This window comes from Entelurus aequoreus, linkage group LG13 (assembly GCF_033978785.1).
Source record: "Entelurus aequoreus isolate RoL-2023_Sb linkage group LG13, RoL_Eaeq_v1.1, whole genome shotgun sequence".
Lineage (NCBI taxonomy): Eukaryota > Metazoa > Chordata > Actinopteri > Syngnathiformes > Syngnathidae > Entelurus > Entelurus aequoreus.
Genome location: NC_084743.1, coordinates 15,400,812 through 15,423,715, shown reverse-complemented (window position 1 = coordinate 15,423,715; position 22,904 = coordinate 15,400,812). Strand labels below are relative to the sequence as shown.

The following is a 22,904-nucleotide window of genomic DNA, read 5'->3' as shown; positions in this document are numbered from 1 at the left end:
TACCTTCCATGTGAGGACCGGTGAACAAGTTAGGACCGAAATAATGGTCCCAATACGGAAAAACCATTGCATCTAATAGAGAGCCAAATACCAGAGCAGTGGTTCTTCACCTGGGTTCGATCGAACCGTAGGAGTTCGGTGAGTCGGCCTCAGGGGTTCGGCGGAGCCTCCGCCGCCGAGGTCAAGACACACCCGACTCATCGTGTAAATAAAAACTTTGGTCTTGAATTTGAAAAAAAACACATTTTATTTTTCACTAAAGAAGAGCTCGTTGAATGCGCATAAGAAAACGGCGGGGTTCGGTAGCTCCAACAAGGTTAAGAACCATTGTACTAGAGTCTGTGAACCTTGCTCCAAAGTCAGGATTTTTTAGATAATTTAATGTGCATACAAAAGTAAACATGGACAGGTGCAAAGGCAGCAATATATGATGAAACAAGACGGCAGCTAAAGAAGGACTTCCCTATTCATCCCCGAAAAAACCCGCCAGCTAACTTTTGTCATAATTTTGCCAAGTAAAATTCCGATTATTATTATTATAAAATTGCCAAAATTAAAAAGTTTTCTTATAAAATTGTGAATTTTGTTGATTAAAATTCCAACTCTTTTCATAAAATTGGCAAAATGTTAAGCTTTTCTTGTAAAATTGCGACTGTTATTCAGTAAAATTCCAACTTTTGTCATTATATTGCACAAATGTTCAGTTTTTCTTGTAAAATTTTGACTTGCGTTGAGTAAAATTATGACCTTTATCACAATAATAGAGGTCGGCATTTTTTCGGAGGTCTCAAGAAGGTAAAAATACAAGAATGAGTGTTTGCGTGTCCTTGTATTTCTACCCTTCTTGAGACATCAACAAGGAAAAGTACCTTCCATGTGAGGACCGGTGAACAAGTTAGGACCGAAATCATGGTCCCGATACGGAAAACCATTGCATCTAATAGAGAGCCAAATACCAGAGCAGTGGTTCTTAACCTGGGTTCGATCGAACCCTAGGGGTTCGGTGAGTCGGCCTCAGGGGTTCGGCGGAGCCTCCGCCGCGGAGGTCGAGACACACCCGACTCATTGTGTAAATAAAAACTTTGGTCTTGAATTTGAAAAAAAAAACACATTTTATTTTGTACTAAAGAAGGGTTCGTTGAATGAGCATATGAAAACGACGGGGTTCGGTAGCTCCAACAAGGTTAAGAACCATTGTACTAGAGTCTGTGAACATTGCTCCAAAGTCAGGATTTTTTGTTGATTTAATGTGCATACAAAAGTAAACATGGACAGGTGCAAAGGCAGCAATATACGATAAAACAAGACGGCAGCTAAAGAAGGACTTCCCTATTCATCCCCGGAAAAACCCGCCAGCTAACTTTTGTCATAATTTTGCCAAGTAAAATTCCGATTATTATTATTATAAAATTGCCAAAATTTAAAAGTTTTCTTATAAAAGTGTGAATTTTGTCGAGTAAAATTACGACTCTTTTCATAAAATTGGCAAAATGTTATGCTTTTCTTGTAAAATTGCGACTGTTATTCAGTAAAATTCCAACTTTTATCATTATATTGTACAAATGTTCAGTTTTTCTTGTAAAATTTTGACTTGCGTTGAGTAAAATTACGACCTTAATTACATTAAAAAAAATTTTTTTCGGAGGTCTCAAGAAGGTAAAAATACAAGAATGAGTGTTTGCGTGTCCTTGTATTTCTACCCTTCTTGAGACATCAACAAGGTAAAGTACCGTCCATGTGAGGACCGGTGAACAAGTTAGGACCGAAATAATGGTCCCAATACGGAAAAACCATTGCATCTAATAGAGAGCCAAATACCAGAGCAGTGGTTCTTCACCTGGGTTCGATCGAACCCTAGGGGTTCGGTGAGTCGGCCTCAGGGGTTCGCCGCGGAGGTTGAGACACACCCGACTCATTGTGTAAATAAAAACTTCTCCCTATCGGTGTATCATGGATACGGTAACAGCAGAGGTAATGGTGGTGACATAATCAACAAAAGTGAAAGAAATTCAGGTACAAACCTGACATTTTAGTTCGGGCGTATGAACCTGCGGGGGTTTTTGCTCCTGAGTCTCAGAGTCTGTAAGGTTTTATTAGTCCGAGCCACTCTGCGGTCACGTCGTGTACGTCTGTATTTGGTTTTCAGCTGAACCAGTGCTGAGCGAGGTATAGTGCTGAATGGTAGGAGGGTTTTTACCGCCTGAGCGGCGAGCAAGAAATATTCGCTCATCACGATGCTGCACCAGGACTCGGAGAGGCTTACCTGTGTGGATTTATCCTTCAGCGGGTGGTCACATGACCGCCTTAGCGGTTCATGCTCTTCATTGCCAATATCACAGATTGAGCCCTCTGTTCCTCCTTTGTCCTCGGAGTGGAAAAATCCAGATTTTATTTAGGCTGCGTCGCACCTGCGTTTCATCAGTTAGCACATGCAAACTAACTTTCTCACTCTTCTTCTATAAGAGTGGGTTTTTTTAGAGCCTTGTCGCAACCTTTAGACCCCCGGACGCATAAAAACATTTTGAATAAAACCACCAGATTATTTGGGTATGATTTATTTTTTGGCTCCCTGGAGATTTTTCATAAAATGTATTAAAATGGAAAAAGATGGTGGAATATAAATACATTTTGTTTGAAGGAGGACAAACATGACAAAAACCTTCCTAATTGTTAGAAAGCCCGCTCTTTAACATGTTTATGTTTCACTGTTGAGAGTATTTGGCGAGCGCCGTTTTGTCCTACTAATTTCGGTGGTCATTGAACTCACCATAGTTGTGTGGCCTATGACGCAACAGTTTGTTTACATGTACAACTTTCCCTGACGCTGCCACAGAAAGACTCGTTTTCATGCCACTCCTTCTTTGTCTCGTTTTGTCCACCAAACCTTTTATGCTGTGCGTGAATGCACAAAGGTGAGCTTTGTTGATGTTATTGACTTGTGTTGGAGTGCTAATCAGGCATATTTGGTTAGTGCATGTCTGAGCCTTGTCGCAACCTTTAAGAGTATTAATAGACACCCTGATGCATAAAAACATTTTGAATAAAACCACCAGATTATTTGGGTATGATTGATTTTTTGGCTCCCTGGAGATTTTTCGTAAAATGTATTAAAACGGAAAAAGATGGAGGAAAAAATATATATTTTGTTTGACTACGGTTTTTGTAGGAGGAGAAACGTGAAAAAAACCTTCCTAATTGTTAGAAAGCCCACTCTTTAATATGTTTATGCTTCACTGATGAGAGTATTTGGCGAGCGCCGTTTTGTCCTACTAAATTCGGCGGTCATTGAACTCACCATAGTTGTGTGGCCTATGACGCAACAGTTTGTTTACATGTACAACTTTCTCCAACACTGCCACAGAAAGACACGTTTCATGCCTCTCCTTCTTTGTCTCGTTTTTGTCCACCAAACCTTTTATGCTGTGCGTGAATGCACAAAGGTGAGCTTTGTTGATGTTTTTGACTTGTGTTGGAGTGCTAATCAGGCATATTTGGTTAGTGCATGTCTGAGCCTTGTCGCAACCTTTAAGAGTATTAATAGACACACTGATGCATAAAAACATTTTGAATAAAACCACCAGATACATTTGGGTATGATTCATTTTTTGGCTCCCTGGAGAATTTTCATAAAATGTATTAAAATGGAAAAAGACGGTGGAAAATATATATATTTTGTTTGAATATGGTTTCTGTAGGAGGACAAACATGACAAAAACCTTCCTAATTGTTAGAAAGCCCACTCTTTAATATGTTTATTTGGCGAGCACTGTTTTGTCCTACTAATTTCGGCGGTCCTTAAACCCACCGTAGGTGCGTGGACTGTGACACAACAGTTTGCTCACGTGTGCAACTTTCTCCGACGCTACCACAAAAAGACGTGTTTTCATGCCACTCCTTCTTTGTCTCGTTTTGTCCACCAAACCTTTTATGCTGTGCGTGAATGCACAAAGGTGTACTTTGATAATGTTATTGACTTGTTTTGGAGTGCTAATCAGGCATATTTGGTTAGTGCATGTCTGAGCCTTGTCGCGACCTTTAAGAGTATTAATAGACACCCTGATGCATAAAAACATTTTGAATAAAACCACCAGATAAATTTGGGTATGATGGATTTTTTGGCTCCCTGGAGATTTTTCATAAAATGTATTAAAATGGAAAAAGATGGTGGAAAATGTATATATTTTGTTTGACTATAGTTTTTGTAGGAGGACAAACGTGAAAAAAACCTTCCTAATTGTTAGAAAGCCCACTCTTTAATATGTTTATGCTTCACTGATGAGAGTATTTGGCGAACGCCGTTTTGTCCTACTAATTTCGGCGGTCCTTGAACCCACCGTAGGTGCGTGGCCTGTGACGCAACAGTTTGCTCACGTGTGCAACTTTATCCGACGCTGCCACAGAAATACTTGTTTTCATGCCACTCCTTCTTTGTCTCGATTTTGTCCACCAAACCTTTTATGCTGTGCGTGAATGCACAAAGGTGAGCTTTGTTGATGTTTTTGACTTGTGTTGGAGTGCTAATCAGGCATATTTGGTTAGTGCATGTCTGAGCCTTTTCACGGCCTTTAAGAGTATTAATAGACACCCTGATGCATGAAAACATTTTGAATAAAACCACCAGATAAATTTGGGTATGATTGATTTTTTGGCTCCCTGGAGATTTTTCATAAAATGTATTAAAATGGAAAAAGATGGTAGAAAATGTATATATTTTGTTTGACTATGGTTTTTGGAGGAGGACAAACGTGAAAAAAACCTTCCTAATTGTTAGAAAGCCCACTCTTTGATATGTTTATGCTTCACTGATGAGAGTATTTGGCGAGCGCCGTTTTGTCCTACTAATTTCGGCAGTCATTGAACTCACCGTAGTTGTGTGGCCTATGACACAACTGTTTGCTCACGTGTGCAACTTTCTCCGACGCTGCCACAGAAAGAGTTGTTTTCATGCCACTCCTTCTTTGTCTCGTTTTGTCCACCAAACCTTTTATGCTGTGCGTGAATGCACAAAGGTGTACTTTGATAATGTTATTGACTTGTGTTGGAGTGCTAATCAGGCATATTTGGTTAGTGCATGTCTGAGCCTTGTCGCGACCTTTAAGAGTATTAATAGACACCCTGATGCATAAAAACATTTTGAATAAAACCACCAGATAAATTTGGGTATGATTGATTTTTTGGCTCTCTGGAGATTTTTCATAAAATGTATTAGAATGGAAAAAGACGATGGAAAATATATAAATTTTTTGACTATGGTTTTTTTAGGAGGACAAACATGACACAAACCTTCCTAATTGTTAGAAAGCCCACTCTTTAATATGTTTATGCTTCACTGATGAGAGTATTTGGCGAACGCCGTTTTGTCCTACTAATTTCGGCGGTCCTTGAACCCACCGTAGTTGCGTGGAATATGACACAACACTTTGCTCACGTGTGCAACTTTCTCTGACGCTGCCACAGAAAGACTTGTTTTCATGCCACTCCTTCTTTGTCTCGTTTTTGTCCACCAAACGTTTTATGCTGTGCGTGAATGCACAAAGGTGTGCTTTGTTAATGTTATTGACTTGTGTTGGAGTGCTAATCAGGCATATTTGGTTAGTGCATGTCTGAGCCTTGTCGCGACCTTTAAGAGTATTAATAGACACCCTGATGCATAAAAACATTTTGAATAAAACCACCAGATTATTTGGGTATGATTCATTTTTTGGCTCCCTGGAGAATTTTCATAAAATGTATTAAAATGGAAAAAGATGGTGGAAAATATATATATATTGTTTGACTATGGTTTTTGTAGGAGGAAAAATGTGAAAAAAACCTTCCTAATTGTTAAAAAGCCCACTCTTTAATATGTTTATGCTTCACTGATGAGAGTATTTGGCGAGCGCCGTTTTGTCCTACTAATTTCGGCGGTCATTGAACTCACCATAGTTGTGTGGCCTATGACGCAATAGTTTGTTAACATGTACAACTTTCCCTGCCGCTGCCACAGAAAGACTCGTTTTCATGCCACTCCTTCTTTGTCTCGTTTTGTCCACCAAACATTTTATGCTGTGCGTGAATGCACAAAGGTGTGCTTCGTTAATGTTATTGACTTGTGTTGGAGTGCTAATCAGGCATATTTGGTTAGTGCATGTCTGAGCCTTGTCGCGACCTTTAAGAGTATTAATAGACACCCTGATGCATAACAACATTTTGAATAAAACCACCAGATTATTTGGGTATGATTCATTTTTTGGCTCCCTGGAGAATTTTCATAAAATGTATTAAAATGGAAAAAAATGGTGGAAAATATATATATTTTCTTTGAATATGGTTTCTGTAGGAGGACAAACATGACAAAGACCTTCCTAATTGTTAGAAAGCCCACTCTTTAATATGTTTATTTGGCGAGCACTGTTTTGTCCTACTAATTTTGGCGGTCCTTAAACCCACCGTAGGTGCGTGGACTGTGACACAACAGTTTGCTCACATGTGCAACTTTCTCCGACGCTGCCACAGAAAGACGCGTTTCATGCCACTCCTTCTTTGTCTCGTTTTGTCCACCAAACGTTTTATGCTGTGCGTGAATGCACAAAGGTGAGCTTTGTTAATGTTATTGACTTGTGTTGGAGTGCTAATCAGGCATGTTTGGTCACTGCATGTCTGCAGGGTAATCGATGCTAACATGCTATTTAGGCTAGCTGTCTGTACATGTTGCATCATTATGCCTCATTTGTAGGTATATTTTAGCTTCCTTTACTTATGTCCTTATGTATTTAGTTTATTATTCCATGTTTCATGACCCATTATCTGTTTTATCTATTGTCTATCTATTTTATTTGGTACATGGTGAAATGATAAGTGTGACCAGTAGATGGCAGTCAAACATAAGAGATATGTGTAGACTGCAATATGACTCAAGTAAACAACAATAAAATGTTACAGTTTCCATTAATAATTTAGAAAAATTACACACGGCGCTCAAAAATCTATCAAAATGTTTTAGTACGACTCTGGTAAGCTATGAAAACACACCGCTTGATGGATTGTACTGTGCTTCAACATAGGAGTATTATTATGGTGTGTGTATAAGGTAAGACATGTTATCTGGCGTTTTGTTTCGCAATATTATGCAAAAGCAACTTTTCTTACTTATATAAATATAATTCACTTCAGTTTATTCTTTTGATGACACACTGGCTAAAAATATAAAAACAATAATAATAATAACACACGGGCTACTCTCGTGATTCCAGAATTCCTACGAGCCATATTTGAATTGGGCGATTCTATCATTCTATCATCTCCAATTAAATACCCCAAAAGTGGTGTTTGACCCCATCAACATGGTGGCAGAGCACGTTTGTGCTAAATGCCAACGCCGCCCTCGTCCCTTTGCCCGCTGATTCAGTGAGCTGTGCTATTTAGATGTTGATGAGAATAGAATAAATGCATGCTTAATATTACACACATGCTTTTCAGGGGAGTCAAAAAACTTGCATGGATAAACTATTGACTAAAAAACATTTATTATTTATTGTATCTACCTGTGTAACAAACCAAAAATTTAAAATAAAATAAAATAACTATAAGATTACCTTTTTTATATTTGCATAGTATATATTATTAATGTTGTAAATACAAATCTTTCTACATCTAGAAAGGGTAGTCCAAAAAAGGCAGGCATTTTTCATAGGTCTCAAGAATGTAAGAAATACAAGAATGTGTGTGTTTGTGTGTGTGTGTGTATTCTTGTATTTCTACCCTTCTTGAGACATCAACAAGGAAAAGTAGCTTCCATATGAGGAGGTGTGAACAAGTTAGGGCATAAATCATGGTCCCAATACGGAAAACCATTGCATCTAATAGAGAATGTCTCATTTGCACCCCCTGGTGGTGAAATCTATCAAAATGAGGGTGGTACCAAAAAGGAGGGATTTTTCACATTGACAGTGCTCCCCCTCTGGTCAACATATGAAATAACAAGTGTGTGTAAGAAATTGAAATGCGAACCCCTCTGGCCAAAATAAATACAAATATATATGTATAAAGAGACATACTGTAATAACTTGAAGTAAATAATGAAGATTAAAAACCAATTACAAACAAAAAAATTCAAAAACAAATGAATTAACTTTTTCTCACAGTGTGTCGACTCTTTTCTTATAAAATTGCGAACAATTTCTCATATTCTTTCTGTTTCTCTAACATTGCAATATTTTCTCGTAAAATTATCACGTTTTTATGTGAAATTATTACCTTTCAATGCAAAATGGTGACACGTGTCATATAAAATTCTGACTTTTATCACAATTGTGCCAATTTTTTGTTGTTTTTGTAAAATAGTGACATAGTAAAATGATGACTTTTGTCATCATTTTACTCAAATAAAATACAGATTATTATCACAATATGGCCAACATTTTAAAGTTTTCTTCTAAAATTGTGACTTTTGTCGAGTAAAATTACGATTTTTTTCATAAAATTGCCCACATTTTAAGCTTTTCCTGTAAAATTGTGACTGTTATTGAGTAAAATTCCAACTTGTATCATACTATTGCACAAATGTTCAGTTTTTCTTGTAAAAGTTTGACTTGCGTTGTGTAAAATTACGACTTTTATCATAATACTGCCAACATTTTCAGTTTTTCTGTGAAATTGTGACCTTTTTCTTGTGAAATTCCAACTAATTTTTCACAAAAAACTTTTTTAAATTTGCATAGTATGTATATATTATTAATGTTATAAATGCAAATCTTTATATATCTAGAAAGGGTGGTCCTAAAGAGGTAGGCATTTTTCGGAGGTCTCAAGAAGGTAACAAATACAAGAATATGTGTTTGTGTGTTTTGTGTGTGTGTGTGTGTGTGTGTTTTTGTATTTCTACCCTTCTTGAGACATCAACAAGAAAAAGTACCTTCCATATGAGAAGGTGTGAACAAGTTATGACATAAATCATGGTCCCAATACGGAATAGCATTGCATCTAATAGAGAATGTCTCATTTGCACCCCCTGGTGGTGAAATCTATCAAAATGAGGGTGGTCCCAAAAAGGAGGGATTCATCAAATTGACTGTGGGTCGGTTTCAAAAGTGCACCCCCTCTGGTCAACATATGAAATAACAAGTGTGTGTAAAAAATGTAAGTGCTCCCCCTCTGGCCAACATATGTAATAACAAGTGTGTGTAAGAAATTGAAATGTGCCCTTTTTGGGTAAAATTATTTTTAAAAAAAAAAAAAATTATATAGAGACAAACTGTAATAACTTGAAGTAAATAATGAAGATTAAATACAATTACAAACAAAAAATATAGTTTTTAAAAAAAAATAAAATATTTAGTTTTTTTTGCATAGTATGTATATATTATTAATGTTGTAAATACAAATCTTTATATATCTAGAAAGGGTGGTCCTAAAGAGGTAGGCACTTTTCGGAGGTCTCAAGAAGGTAAGAAATAAAATAATATGTGTGTGTGTGTGTGTGTGTGTGTGTGTGTGTGTGTGTTCTTGTATTTCCACCCTTCTTGAGACATCAACAAGGAAAGGTACCTTCCATATGAGGAGGTGTGAACAAGTCAGGACATAAATCACGATTCCAATACGGAAAACCATTGCATCGGTGGGGAAATCTATCAAATTTAGGGTGGTCCCAAAAAGGAGGGATTTTTCAAATTGACGGTTTTAAAAGTGTTCCCCCCCTGGTCAACATATGAAATAACAAGTGCGTGTAAGAAATTGAAATGTGCCCCTTTGGCCAAAAATAAAATAAATATGTATATAAAGACATACTGTAATAACTTGAAGTAAATAATGAAGCTTAAAAACAATTACAAATTTTTTTTTTTTAAATACAAAAAAATTACTAAAAGATTACCTTTTTTTATATTTACATAGTTTGTTAACATTATTAATTTTGTAAATACAAATCTATATATATCTAGAAAGGGTGGTCCTTAAGAGGTAGGCATTTTTCGGAGGTCTCAAGAAGGTATGAAATACAAGAATGTGTGTGTGTGGATATCTGGATTGGAGTTTTAAATAGAGTTTTCCCATCTGAGCTCTTTTTCATTCTGTCTTTCCAATTACCGCCTAATTAACAAATTAAATCAGCATTGTAGACCCGGTTAAAAAAAAACAAGGTAATTTACCAGTCGACATTAAACAATAGAAGTGGTAATTACATGACTAATCTGCATGCTTCGCATTCATCGAGTCAGCGTTTTTGCTCGGTGTATTGCACCGTGAAAAAGTAATTTTTTTGCATGTCAGCTTCTGGATTTCAAAGAGTGGCTTCTTCTGTGCTCTGAAACCAAATAATAACCGCAGCTTGTCACGATGATTCGTCTTGTTTTGTCTCCTTGACCCGCAGCCTCTGCACCAAGTACAGCTCCCCCATGACCTTCCAGGCCTGCGTGATGCCCAAAGACTGTCAGACTTCTGATTGGTCCTTGTGGAACCCCTGCTCCAAGACCTGCCGATCCGCCGACCTGTCTCCTGGTTACCGTCTGCGGTCACGAGTCATGACCCAGATGCCGGTGGGTGGTGGGAAGCCGTGTCCTGTCCTTGAGGAAAAAGAAGCCTGCAACATCATGGGGGATTTACTTCCACACTGTCCCAGGTACTTCTTTTGCAGACCACTATTTAGCGTACTGCCCCCTGAAACAAAAGCTTGCAGTAGTGCATATGTATTTTCTGGACTATAAGCCGCACCCACTTAATTTTAGAAGTTAAAAACATGTTTTCATGTATTAGCCACACCCACCAAACTTCAGATTTTAAAAACACATGCCCACATATTAACCACACCGGTCAGGCCTGGCCCTAACCAATCTGGCGCCCTAGGCAAGATTTTAAGTGGCGCCCCCCCACATCGGCAGTGAAGTGTATATACTCACAAAAAACCGAATAGCTTTGTCTTTGACCTTTTTTTTTACTTAAAGAAAGCTAATTAACATATTATATGAGAATGTTATGTTATGATTATCTTTAACCGAATCACAGCAGTGCTCAAATTAAAAAACAGCATTCCCTCTAATGTGATATTGCTTAATTAACATTAATGATGTGCACTTCAACAACTATAGGCTTACAACTATACCTAATATATAAAGGGGTGGAAAAGTGACTATTACCTGCAGGGCAAACATTAGCTAACCAGAAGGCAATAACAATGTAAACAAAAAACACCTGCTTAAAAGATCTAATACAAATGTCCCTGAGGAATGTAAGGTGGGAGTACTGTAATTACCTAACGTTACATTATTATTTTCCATAACAATTTAGCCCCCTCCACAATATTAACCCGACGTTAAAACAGAACTAGCTATTTATTGATTAGCAATTGCCGAATCATGTAACATTAGCTTAATGCTAAAAAGCCAGGTTACTATCACATTCTGTAACAGACAAATAATTTCATGTAGGCTAACGTTACCGCAATCGGAGTGTTGCTGGTTACTGGGGTTCAATCCCCACCTTCTACCTTCCTAGTCACGTCCGTTGTGTCCTTGGGCAAGACATTTCACCCTTTGCCTCTGATGGCTGCTGGTTAGCGCCTTGCATGGCAGCTCCCGCCATCAGTGTGTGAATGTGTGTGTGAATGGGTAAATGTGGAAATACTGTCAAAGCGCTTTGAGTACCTTGAAGGTAGAAAAGCGCTATACAAGTATAACCCATTTATCATTTATTTACCTGCTACCTCTGTCTTTTTCTCGTTTCTCCTCCTCTTCTTTTCTCTTTTTTCTTCCCTGGGTACCTGACAGTTTTGGCCGTTTTGACATATTGTGTTGATTTTTTGATGTGGTGACGTCCAAAAAGAGTCATGATACAGGAAGGGAGGGGGCGCACCGTGCGGGAGGAGGGGGAGGGGGCGTAATGTTGTAACAAATAATATTTCTATTAAATAGGCTTTACTTTGCATTTTAATTAACGTGAGATTATTTTTTGTATTTAGAAATAATAGTACCAACTTTTTTTTTTTTTTTTTTTTTCCTCCAACATTTGTGGCACTGGCGTGGCGCCCCCTGATGGACGGCGCACTTAGCATTTGCCTATACGGCCTATGCCACGGGCCGGCCCTGGCACCGGTATATAAGCCGCACCCGCTAAACCTCAGAGGTTTAAAAAACTTGTTTCATATATTAGCCACACCCACTAAATTTTAGAACTCTAAAACATGTTTTCATATATTAGCCGCACCAGTATGTAAGCCACACCCACTAAGTTTTAGAAGTTAAAAACATGTTTTCATGTATTAGCCGCACTGGCATGTAAGCCGCACCCACATAATAAAAAAAAAAAAAAAAAAATCCCCAAAAAACATGTTTTCATTTATTAGCTGCACCAGCATATAAACCGCACCCAACCACATCTCAGAATATAAGCCGCACCCACAAGACTTTAAAAAAAAAATAAAAAAATGTTTTCATATACGAGCCACACCGGTATATAAGCCACACCCACAAAATTGTAGAACTCTAAAACATATTTTCATGTATTAGCCGCACCAGTATATAAGCCACACCCACCAAGTTTTAGTATTTAAAAACATGTTTTCATGTATTAGCCGCACTGGCATATAAGCCACAGCCACTTAATAAAAAAAAAAACAAAAAAAACATGTTTTCATTTATTAGCCGCGCCGGCATATAAACCGCACCCAACCAAATCTCAGAATATAAGCCGCACCCACAATACTTTAAAAAAATAAATAAATAATGTTTTCATATACGAGCCACACCAGTATATAAGCCGCACCTACTAAATTTTAGAACTCTAAAACAAGTTTTTATATAATAGCCGCACCAGTATATAAGCCACACCCACTAAGTTTTAGAAGTTAAAAACATGTTTTCATGTATTAGCCGCACTGGCATATAAGCCGCACCCACTTAATAAAAAAAACAACCCAAAAAACCCAAAAAAAACATGTTTTTATTTATTAGCCACACTGGCATATAAACCAAACCCACTTGATAAAAACAAAACAAAACAAAACAAAAAAAACATGTTTTCATATATTTGCCGCACCGGCATACAAGCCGCACCCAACCAAATCTCAGAATATAAGCCGCACCCACTAGACTTCAGAAAAGGAAAACCATTTGTTTTCATATACGAGCCACACCAGTATATAAGCCGCATCCACTAAATTTTAGAACTCTAAAACATGTTTTTATATATTGGCCGGACCGGTATATAAACCACACCCACTAAGTTGTACAAGTTAAAAACATGTTTTCATGTATTAGCCGCACTGGCATATAAGCCACACCTACTTAATAAAAACAAAACAAAACCATGTTTTCATTTATTATCCGCACCGGCATATAAACCGCACCCAACCAAATCTCAGAATATAAGCCGCTCCCACTAAACTTCAGAAAATAAAAAAAAATGCGTTTTCATATATGAGCCACACCGGTATATAAGCCGTACCCACTAAATTTCAGAAGCTAAAACATTTTTTCATTTATTAGCCGCACCGGTATATAAGCCGCACCCACCAAATTTTAGAAGTCAAAAACATGTTTTTATGCATTAGCCACACTGATATATAAGCCGCACCCAAATTAGATTTTCAGCACAATCCCATTCAAGATCAGATAAACATTACAGGAAGACAGAAAAAACTTCTGGCGCCCCTTACCAAAAAAAAGGTGAGAAACTGGTAAACGTTGGAGAGTAAAAAAATATTCACTCAAAGGCTGGACTCCAGGGAGGGGGTCCAGACTGAGGTCAAGGAAAAAAAAACTCGTAGCCATCGCACATATAAACATGTTACATAGAATCAACAAAACTTGCAACAGAGGGGAGGGAGTGGGAGCTACGGAGGCTGTCTGCTGCTGTGTAAGTGCTAGTCAGCCATCCATCACTCATAGGGGGAATCGAGCTGGTGAAGGCATTGGGGTGGGGGTTGGGGGCGATGGGTGTGCATACGCCCACTTTCCAGGGTGTGGTGTTGTTGTGTCTCTAGGCCTGGAGCCGCTCTGCGGGCAATGCAAGGAAAGTACGGAACCTTCTCAAAAATGGTCGCCCACCTCGCGTGGTTTTGTCCATCTTGCAGCCGCCTCGGCGGAGATCGAAACTGAAAGTTAACTTGGTGCCTGGTACATCGTGACACCATTAAAACTAGAGAGAATAATATATGCGGGTGTTTGTGTGCATGGGTGAGAAACAGGGTGAGATCATTTTGTTTTATCTCTTCGAGAAAAACAAGAGCCAAAAATAGTCATTTCTAAGGTGTTCGATTTTGCTCAGAGGAAGGAAAGTATCATTCTTTTCAAACTTAATATTTCCAGAGTGTCACAATTATTGATTACATGTAATTAATAGCAACGTTGACCCAAAGATGTGAGGGGCTTTTTGGGCCAATATAGGCTTTTGATGATATTACGCCTAGTAGGCATGTTTTGCTTTTCTCTGATAGAAGATCTTGTTTTATTTACTAAATCTACTGGAGCGCCTCAGACTGAAGGATTTATACGATTAGGGAAAAAAGGTTTTGCAGAAAATAAGAGTTTGATAGATTACTCAAGGCCGTTGGTCTGGAAAAGTCCTCAAATATTGCTTTTCGCTGCGCTGCACTTGCCAGGGCACAGTCGGTACATTTGTTTACAAACACTGCAACCTTCCCTCCCTGATTTGCATCTTTGTTTTTCTTTTCAAAACAGCAGTGGGCAGCAGTTTTATTTTACATAATTTCCAGGCGCAGTCAGGGCGTTGAGGGGATCCGGTTTGGTGGCTGCAGGATTAGGTCTCTGCTTTTTGCAGATGATGTGGTCCTGATGGCTTCATCTGGCCAGGATCTTCAGCTCTTCCAGCCGAGTGTGAAGCGACTGGGATGAGAATCAGCACCTCGAAGTCTATAGTTCTCGCCCGGAAAAGGTTGGAGTGCCATCTCCGGGTTGGGGAGGAGACCTTTCCCCATGTGGAGGAGTTCAAGTACCTCAGAGTCTTGCTCACGAGTGAGGGAAGAGTGGATCGTGAGATCAACAGGCGGATTGGTGCGGCGTATTCAGGAATGCGGACTCTGTATCGATCCGTTGTTGTGAAGAATGAGCTGAGCCGGAAGGCAAAGCTCTCAATTTACCGGTCGATCTACGTTCCCATCCTCACCTATGGTCATGAGCTTTGGGTTATGACCGAAAGGACAAAATCACGGCTACAAGCGGCCGAAATGAGTTTCGTCCACCGGGTGGCGGGGCTCTCCCTTAGAGATAGGGTGAGAAGCTCTGCCATCCAGGAAGAGCTCAAAGTAAAGTCACTGCTCTTCTACATAGAGAGGAGCCAGATGAGGTGGTTCGGGAATCTGGTCAGAATGCCACCCGAACGCCTCCCTAGGGAGGTGTTTAGGGCACGTCCGACTGGTAGGAGGCCACGGGGAAGACCCAAGACACGTTGGGAAGACTATGTCTCCCGGCTGGCCTGGGAATAATAATAAATAATAATACATTTTATTTATAAGGCGCCTTTCTGGGCACTCAAGGACACCGTACAAAATCACAACAATAAAATCAAATTGGATAAAAAACAACAACAACAACAAAGAGAAAAGAAAAGATGATTACAATGAATAAGAAGTCAGGAATAGGTGTGTTTTGAGTCTTGATTTGAAGAGGGATATTGAATCTAAGTTGCGAAGGTCTGGTGGTAAAGAGTTCCAAAGATGTGGGGCAGAGCGGCTGAAGGCTCGGGCACCCATGGTGGACAGTTTAAATAAAGGGAAAGTGAGATGGATGGATGAAGAGGATCTTAGGGAACGTGAGGGCGTGGCGACATGGATCAGGTCAGAGAGATATGATGGAGAGAGGTTATTTGTGGCTTTGAAAGTGAGGAGAATTATTTTAAAATGGATGCAATGTTTGATGTGTAGCCAGTGGATTTGCTGCAGAACAGGGGTGATGTGCTGGATTGAAGGGGTTCTGGTGATTATCCGGGCTGCAGAGTTCTGAAGAAGCTGAAGTTTGTGAAGTGACTTGTGAGGGAGACCAAACAGGAGAGAGTTGCAGTAGTCCAGGCGAGAGGTGACCAGGCTATGGAGTATGAGGGGTAAGGGATGGGCGAAGACGATTAATGTTCCGAAGATGAAAGTAAGCAGACCGGGTAATTTTGTTTATGTGGGCTTTAAAGGAGAGTGTGCTGTCGAGGATGACACCCAGAGTCTTGACTTGGGAGGAGGGTGAGACAGAGGAATTGCAGAGAGTAATGGACAAGCTGTTGTTTTTGGCGAGAATGGTTTTTGTACCGACAAGTAAGATTTCAGTTTTATTACTATTGAGTTGAAGGAAATTGGATGAGAACCACTGCTTGAGTTCACTGAGGCAGTCTGTAAGGGAGGAAGGAGGGAGAGAGGCAGTTGGTTTGGTGGAGATGTAGAGCTGGGTGTCATCCGCATAACAGTGAAAATATATTTTGAATTTACGGAAAATATTGCCCAGGGGAAGAATGTAAATGATAAAAAGCAGGGGACCAAGAACAGAGCCCTGGGGGACACCAGAGGAAACGGGAGACGGAGGGGATTTGAATGAGCGGAGTTGAACAAACGGAGTGCGGTCGGAGAGATATGATCCAAACCACTGAAGGGGTGCCAATACTGTGCAATCTATGTAGGAGGACAGTGTGTGAAATGGTGTCAAAGGCTGCAGTGAGATCTAAGAGGATTAGGATAGTGAGAAGACCAGAATCAGCTGCCAGGAGGAGATCGTTAGTGATTTTTACTAATGCTGTTTCAGTGCTGTGCAGGGGGCGGAAACCAGACTGGAATTGTTCAAATAGATTATTTAACTGTAGGTCGGAGTGAAGGGAATGCCTCGGGATCCCCCGGGAGGAGCTGGACGAAGTGGCTGGGGAGAGGGAAGTCTGGGCTTCCCTGCTTAGGCTGCTGCCCCTGCGACCTGACCTCGGATAAGCGGAAAAAGATGGATGGATGGATGGATGGAGATTAGAAAATTAGGAACAGCAATCTCTTTTAACTCAAGTGAAGTGCCCTTTTTGATCATGCAAATTACAAAAACTGTACGTAAACTCGGTGTGCATATATGTGGTGCGTTTCAGGTACGAGTGGAGGACCACGGACTGGGACGGATGTCTCGTCTCACCTCTGCTGAGCAAGCTGGACCGGCGTCTGGCAAACGTCAGTAGTCTCTGCGGAGGCGGGATCCAGACCAGGAAGCCCTACTGTGTTCAAGTTGCCGATGACTCAGCTCCAAATCACAGGAAGGAAGGTAAGACAAACCCCGCCGTCATCACAGCTGAGCTCAGCTCGGAGAAGAACAAAGACATTCTGTCGGCGCAGACACGGGGAATCAAGAGCAAGAAGTGATGGTGAAGCTTAGGCTTGTTCAAAGTATATCAAAGCTTATCTTCAGCTACAGTAGACTCTCCTGGGAGCGACTTACCCATTGGCCAAGCAGTTTCATTTAAAACTTAATCCGCATTGAGAGACAGCAAACCCCTGTGTGGCATGAAAAATAGATAAATGGTAGTTTTAAGTCCTCGCACTGTTTACTGCGTACAGAGAGACGAGCAGAGCTGACACCGTACGCCCTGAAACCGCAACGCTAAGTAGTCGTCATCGATTTCAAGAAGAGCGTTTCGTGTAAACACACTGTCATTTGTTCATGTTGGGGATGAAGAAAGCCTGACAAATCTTGTACAAACTCTGCTACCACAGCACTTTGAAGTGTTTCGCCGTCCAAAGCTGCTGTGAGAAAGAAAAGAGCCGCTCTATAGGGGGCATATTTGTGAGAGGAACAAAACATCTGAGGCCGTGCTCGTGGCCCAGTAAGACGATACAACTCAGAAAACGATTTAGCTAAAGAAAACCATTCACATGAGCAGAGGTGTGTGTTTGAATGGCAAGAATTAACATTTGTTAAAACCTGCACATTCGCAGTTTTACCATTTTTTGTTTTTTAGGTACTATTTCAGCACACATACACCTGCCTTGACTCACATATGAACTTGAAGTGCCATCCCATTCCTAACCCATCCATCCATCCATCTTCTTCCGCTTATCCGAGGTCGGGTCGCAGGAGCAGCAGCCTAAACAGGGAAGCCCAGACTTTCCTCTCCCCAGCCACTTCTGTCCAGCTCCTCCCGGGGGATCCCGAGGCGTTCCCAGGCATAGTATCCCCAACGTGTCCTGGGTCTTCCCCGTGGTCTCCTAACGGTTGTACGTGCCCTAAACACCTCCCTAGGGAGGCGTTCGGGTGGCATCCTGACCAGATGCCCGAACCACCTCATCTGGCTCCTCTCCATGTGGAGGAGCAGCGGCTTTACTTTGAGCTCTTCCCGGATGACGGAGCTTCTCACCCTATCTCTAAGGGAGAGCCCCGCCACCCGGCGGAGGAAACTCATTTCGGCCGCTTGTACCCGTGATCTTGTCTTTTCGGTCATAACCCAAAGCTCGTGACCATGGGTGAAGATGGCAACGTAGATCGACCAGTAAATTGAGAGCTTCACCTTCCGGCTCAGCTCCTTCTTCACCACAACGGATCGATACAGCGTCCGCATTACTGAAGACGCCGCACCGATCCGCCTGTTGATCTCACGATCCACTCTTCCCTCACTCGTGAACAAGACTTCTAGGTACTAGAACTCCTCCACTTGGGGCAGGGTCTCTTCCCCAACACGGAGATGGCATTCCACCCTTTTCCGGGCGAGAACCATGGACTCGGATTTGGAGGTGCTGATTCTCATCCCAGTCGCTTCACACTCTGCTGCGAATCGTTCCAGTGAGAGCTGAAGATCCTGGCCAGATGAAGCCATCAGGACCACATCATCTGCAAAAATCAGAGACCTAATCCTGCAGCCACCAAACCGGATCCCCTCAACGCCCTGACTGCGCCTAGAAATTCTGTCCATAAAAGTTATGAACAGAATCACAAAAAAGTAAATCAGTCTCCATGCCTAAGTGCTTGATTTGATACACCGGGCCAAGTGGTTAGGACACCTGATTCTCATCATTTGGATGGGTGGCCAAATACTTTTGGCAATATAGTCTATATATGTGTACATATATAGTCAAGGTTTCTGTGGTTTATCCATTATACAGTGCTCAATACCGGGGTAGAGCGGAATATACGTTAGGTCAGGGAAAAAAACACAGAGGCTATTTCATCCCTACAAGCCTGTTTTGCAGGTTTCTCTGCTCAGAGAAAACCTGCGAAACAGGTTAGGTCAGGAAAAAAACACAGAGGCTATTTCATCCCTACAAGCCTGTTTTGCAGGTTTCTCTGCTCAGAGAAAACCTGCAAAACAGGCTTGTAGGGATAAAATAGCCTCTGTGTTTTTTTTCCTGACCTAACGTATATACGTATACATAGATAGATATACCGGCCCCCAGACACATTTTTTTCTCTAAATTTGGCCCACCCAAGTCAAAATAATTGCCCAGGCCTGTGGTAAAGGGTAAAGTGTCCCTTATTTATTTTTGCAGCAAGTTGACAACCCTAATTACCAATGCATGTGTGAACTACCAACACTAAAACGTGTTGGTAGTACTAACATCCAGAAGCTGCACTACTTACAGAATAGTCCAGCTAGGATCCTGATGAGAGTGTGGAAATACGACCACATCACACCAGTTCTCAAATCCTTTCACTGGCTTCCTGTTCCACTCAGGATATAATTCAAAGTCTCCCTACTAACCCACCAGTGCCTCCATGGTAATGCCCCCGTCTACCTCAAAGAACTACTCACCCCCAAATCCTCCACACGACACCTCCGCTCCGGACAGGCTAACCTCCTCCAACCTTTTTGCCCCGCCGCTCCCAGTCTGTGGAACGCTCTCCCTGACCACCTGAGGGCACCACTGACTGTGGATGCTTTTAAAAAAGGCTTTTAAAAACCCTTCTTTAAAAAAAAGGAAATTTTATGGTGTAGTTCTGGCATCTTTTCCAGGTTTTTTTAAACTGCAAAATCTGAATTTTTTTTTTTAACAAAGTATATTAAAATATATAAATGATAATAAAAAAAACCTGTGCTACCTTTTTTCCAATTTACAGTAATATGCTGTTAAATTTTTTTTTTTTTTAAATACAAAATTAAAAAAAATATATATATATTGTGTAGTTTAAACTGCAAAATCTGCAATCTTTTTTATTTTTTAAATTAAATTTTTTTTTATAGCAACGTACATTAAAATATATATATAGTAATTATTTACATTTATATTTATATACTGTTACGATGGGGCCCTCTGAGGGCAACCATAACTGCAATGTGGCCCTCACTGAAAACAAGTTAGTTTCTGAGTGCCAGAAAAACAGTTTAAAGTAAATTAAGTGGTAGAAAATGGATGGATGGATGGATGGATGGATTTAACAGTAAAAAAAAAAAAAGAAGGCATTTCAGTTGCCAGAATTTTCTCGTAAAAAAAACCTGTGCTACCTTTTTTCCCATTTACAGTAATATGCTGTTAAAAAATGTTTTTTTAAAAATACAAAATTAAAAAAATATATATATATATTGTGTAGTTTAAACTGCAAAATCTGCAATCTTTTTTATTTTTTAAATTTTTAATTTTTTTATAGCAACGTACATTAAAATATATATATAGTAATTATTTACATTTATATTTATATACTGTTACGCTGGGGCCCTCTGAGGGCAACCATAACTGCAATGTGGCCCTCACTGAAAACAAGTTAGTTTATGAGTGCCAGAAAAACAGTTTCAAGTAAATCAAGCGGTATAAAAATGGATGGATGGATGGATTGTGGTCCTTAATTGGAGATATCTGCCAGTTTTGTAAGAAACGTTATTTAGTCGGGGGTAAAAGCTACTATCACTTCTGGCAGACTGATTGTCTCCTCGGAGGCCGATTGCTTTTCATCAAGCTCGGTGGAAGGCTGGAAAAGAGCCAATCAAAATGGGGAAGGGGGCTGTTGATGGCAGCATTTTTCACAATTGACTGACCAGAATATTCTGAATATGTTCCTAAATCGGGGCATCAAAATACCCACTGCAAGCGGGCTTCTTTCACGGTCACTTAAAGGGGAAGTATACCTTTTTGCCATTATAACACATAGGTCTTTCTTTGTTATGCATTCTAAGTCATAACATACAACAAGTAAGAGGTGGCTAACAATGCAGGGAATGGGAGTACACTATCGCCACAACAAAGCCCTGCCAACAATACTCCATTTACATTGACCAAGTATTAGCAATATTGTTATTAAAAGCGCTGACATGGACAAAGTACTTTTAGCACAGAGAGCTAACGTGCTTATGCGGCTATATTGTCGTGTTGAGCTGCTGCATCGCCTCTGAGTTGGTGAAAGTTAATTCTAGATTATAGATCATGTCTCTCAACTGGATAGTACAAACCCCGTTTCCATATGGAAATTGTGTTAGATGTAAATAGAAACGGAATACAATGATTTGCAAATCATTGTATTCCGTTTATATTTACATCTAACGGGGTTTGTAGAAGTTTCCGGTCATAAACCGAAAAGTTGGTCAACTTTGACGTTCACTTATGGCGACAAAGAAACAAAATGATGCTGGTTTGAGGCACTGTGTGATGATTATAATTAATTCTTCATCTAAAAGGGAAGATATAAACATCCCGTCAGTCTTTATCCCAGTGAGAGCAGACATGGTCCAGTAAGTGACTGTTTTATTATGCTCCTAGTTTGTACATCTTGCTTAGCACTTCGCAATACTGCGACATGATGCTTAGAGTTCCACTTTAAAATGAGCAAAATGCGTGAATATCACATGCTATCATGAATGTGACGGATACTACATTACATAGATACTTACAGCGTGTATATAAAACAATGATGGACGTATTTTTTAGAGTGCTTTGTAGACGGAATAGAGCAACTCCCGATGCACGATGGGTTACCATGCCCTCTGCTTACATGCGCCCCCACCTCAGGAATAGTTCAAACCTTCAAAAAAAAATACAAACATTTTTTATTTTTCATATTGTACAACTCCCTTACCTGTTTTTATGCTTTTAAACCTGTTCTTTTTAACAGTATGCACTTTGAGATGTGTTAAACATGTAAAGTGCATTATATATTAAATGAATTATTATCATTATTGTGGCTACATTGTTAGCTGACTTTTGCTAGCCTTTTTTTACTCGTTAGAATGCATCAAAATAGGAAAAGCGTACCATCACAGATGCTGGCTTTTGAACTTTGCGCCTGGAACAATCCAATAGTTTTTTGTTCTCTTTGACGTCCACAGTTTCCAAAAAACAATTTGAAATGTGGACTCGTCAGACCACAGAACACTTTCCCACTTTGCATCAGTCCATCTTAGATGAGCTCGGGCTCAGCGAAGCCGGCGGCGTTTCCGGGTGTTGTTGATAAATGGCTTTCGCTTTCCATACTAGCGTTTTAACTTGCACTTACAGATGTAGCGACCGACTGTAGTTACTGACAGTGGGTTTTTGAAGTGTTCCTGAGCCCATGTGGTGATATCCTTTACACGCTGATGTCTCTTTTTGACGCAGTACCGCCTGAGGGATCCAAGGTCTCAGGCTAAGCCGCTTACGTGCAGTGATTTCTCCAGATTCTCCGAACCTTTAGATGATATTACGGACCGTTGATAGTGAAATCCCTAAATTCCTTGCAATAGCTGGTTGAGAAATGTTGTTCTTAAACAATTTGCTCAGGCATTTGTTGACAAAGTGGTGACCCTCGCCCCGTCCTCGTTTGTGAATGACTGAGCATTTCATGGAAGCTGCTTTTTTTTTTTTACCCAATCATGGCACCCACCTGTTCCCAATTAGCCTGTCCACCTGTGGGATGTTCCAAATAAGTCTTTGATGAGCATTCCTCAACTCTCTCAGTCTTTTTTGCCACTTGTGCCAGCTTTTTGGAAACATGTTGCAGGCATCAAATTCCAAATGAGCTAATATTTGCCAAAAAATAACAACGTTTTCCAGCTGGAACGTTAAGTATCTT

The 22,904-nt window shown here is 40.2% G+C and overlaps 1 protein-coding gene across 1 annotated transcript in view; it reads left to right on the top strand.

Moving 5' to 3' along the window:
- Positions 1–22,904, top strand: part of thsd7ba (thrombospondin, type I, domain containing 7Ba) — a 517,449-nt gene that overhangs the window by 110,573 nt on the left and 383,972 nt on the right. Inside the window, exons 4-5 of the mRNA XM_062067490.1 lie at positions 10,346–10,594; positions 17,032–17,201. Coding sequence (XP_061923474.1) covers positions 10,346–10,594; positions 17,032–17,201 — 419 coding nt within the window. The remainder of the gene's footprint in view (positions 1–10,345; positions 10,595–17,031; positions 17,202–22,904) is intronic.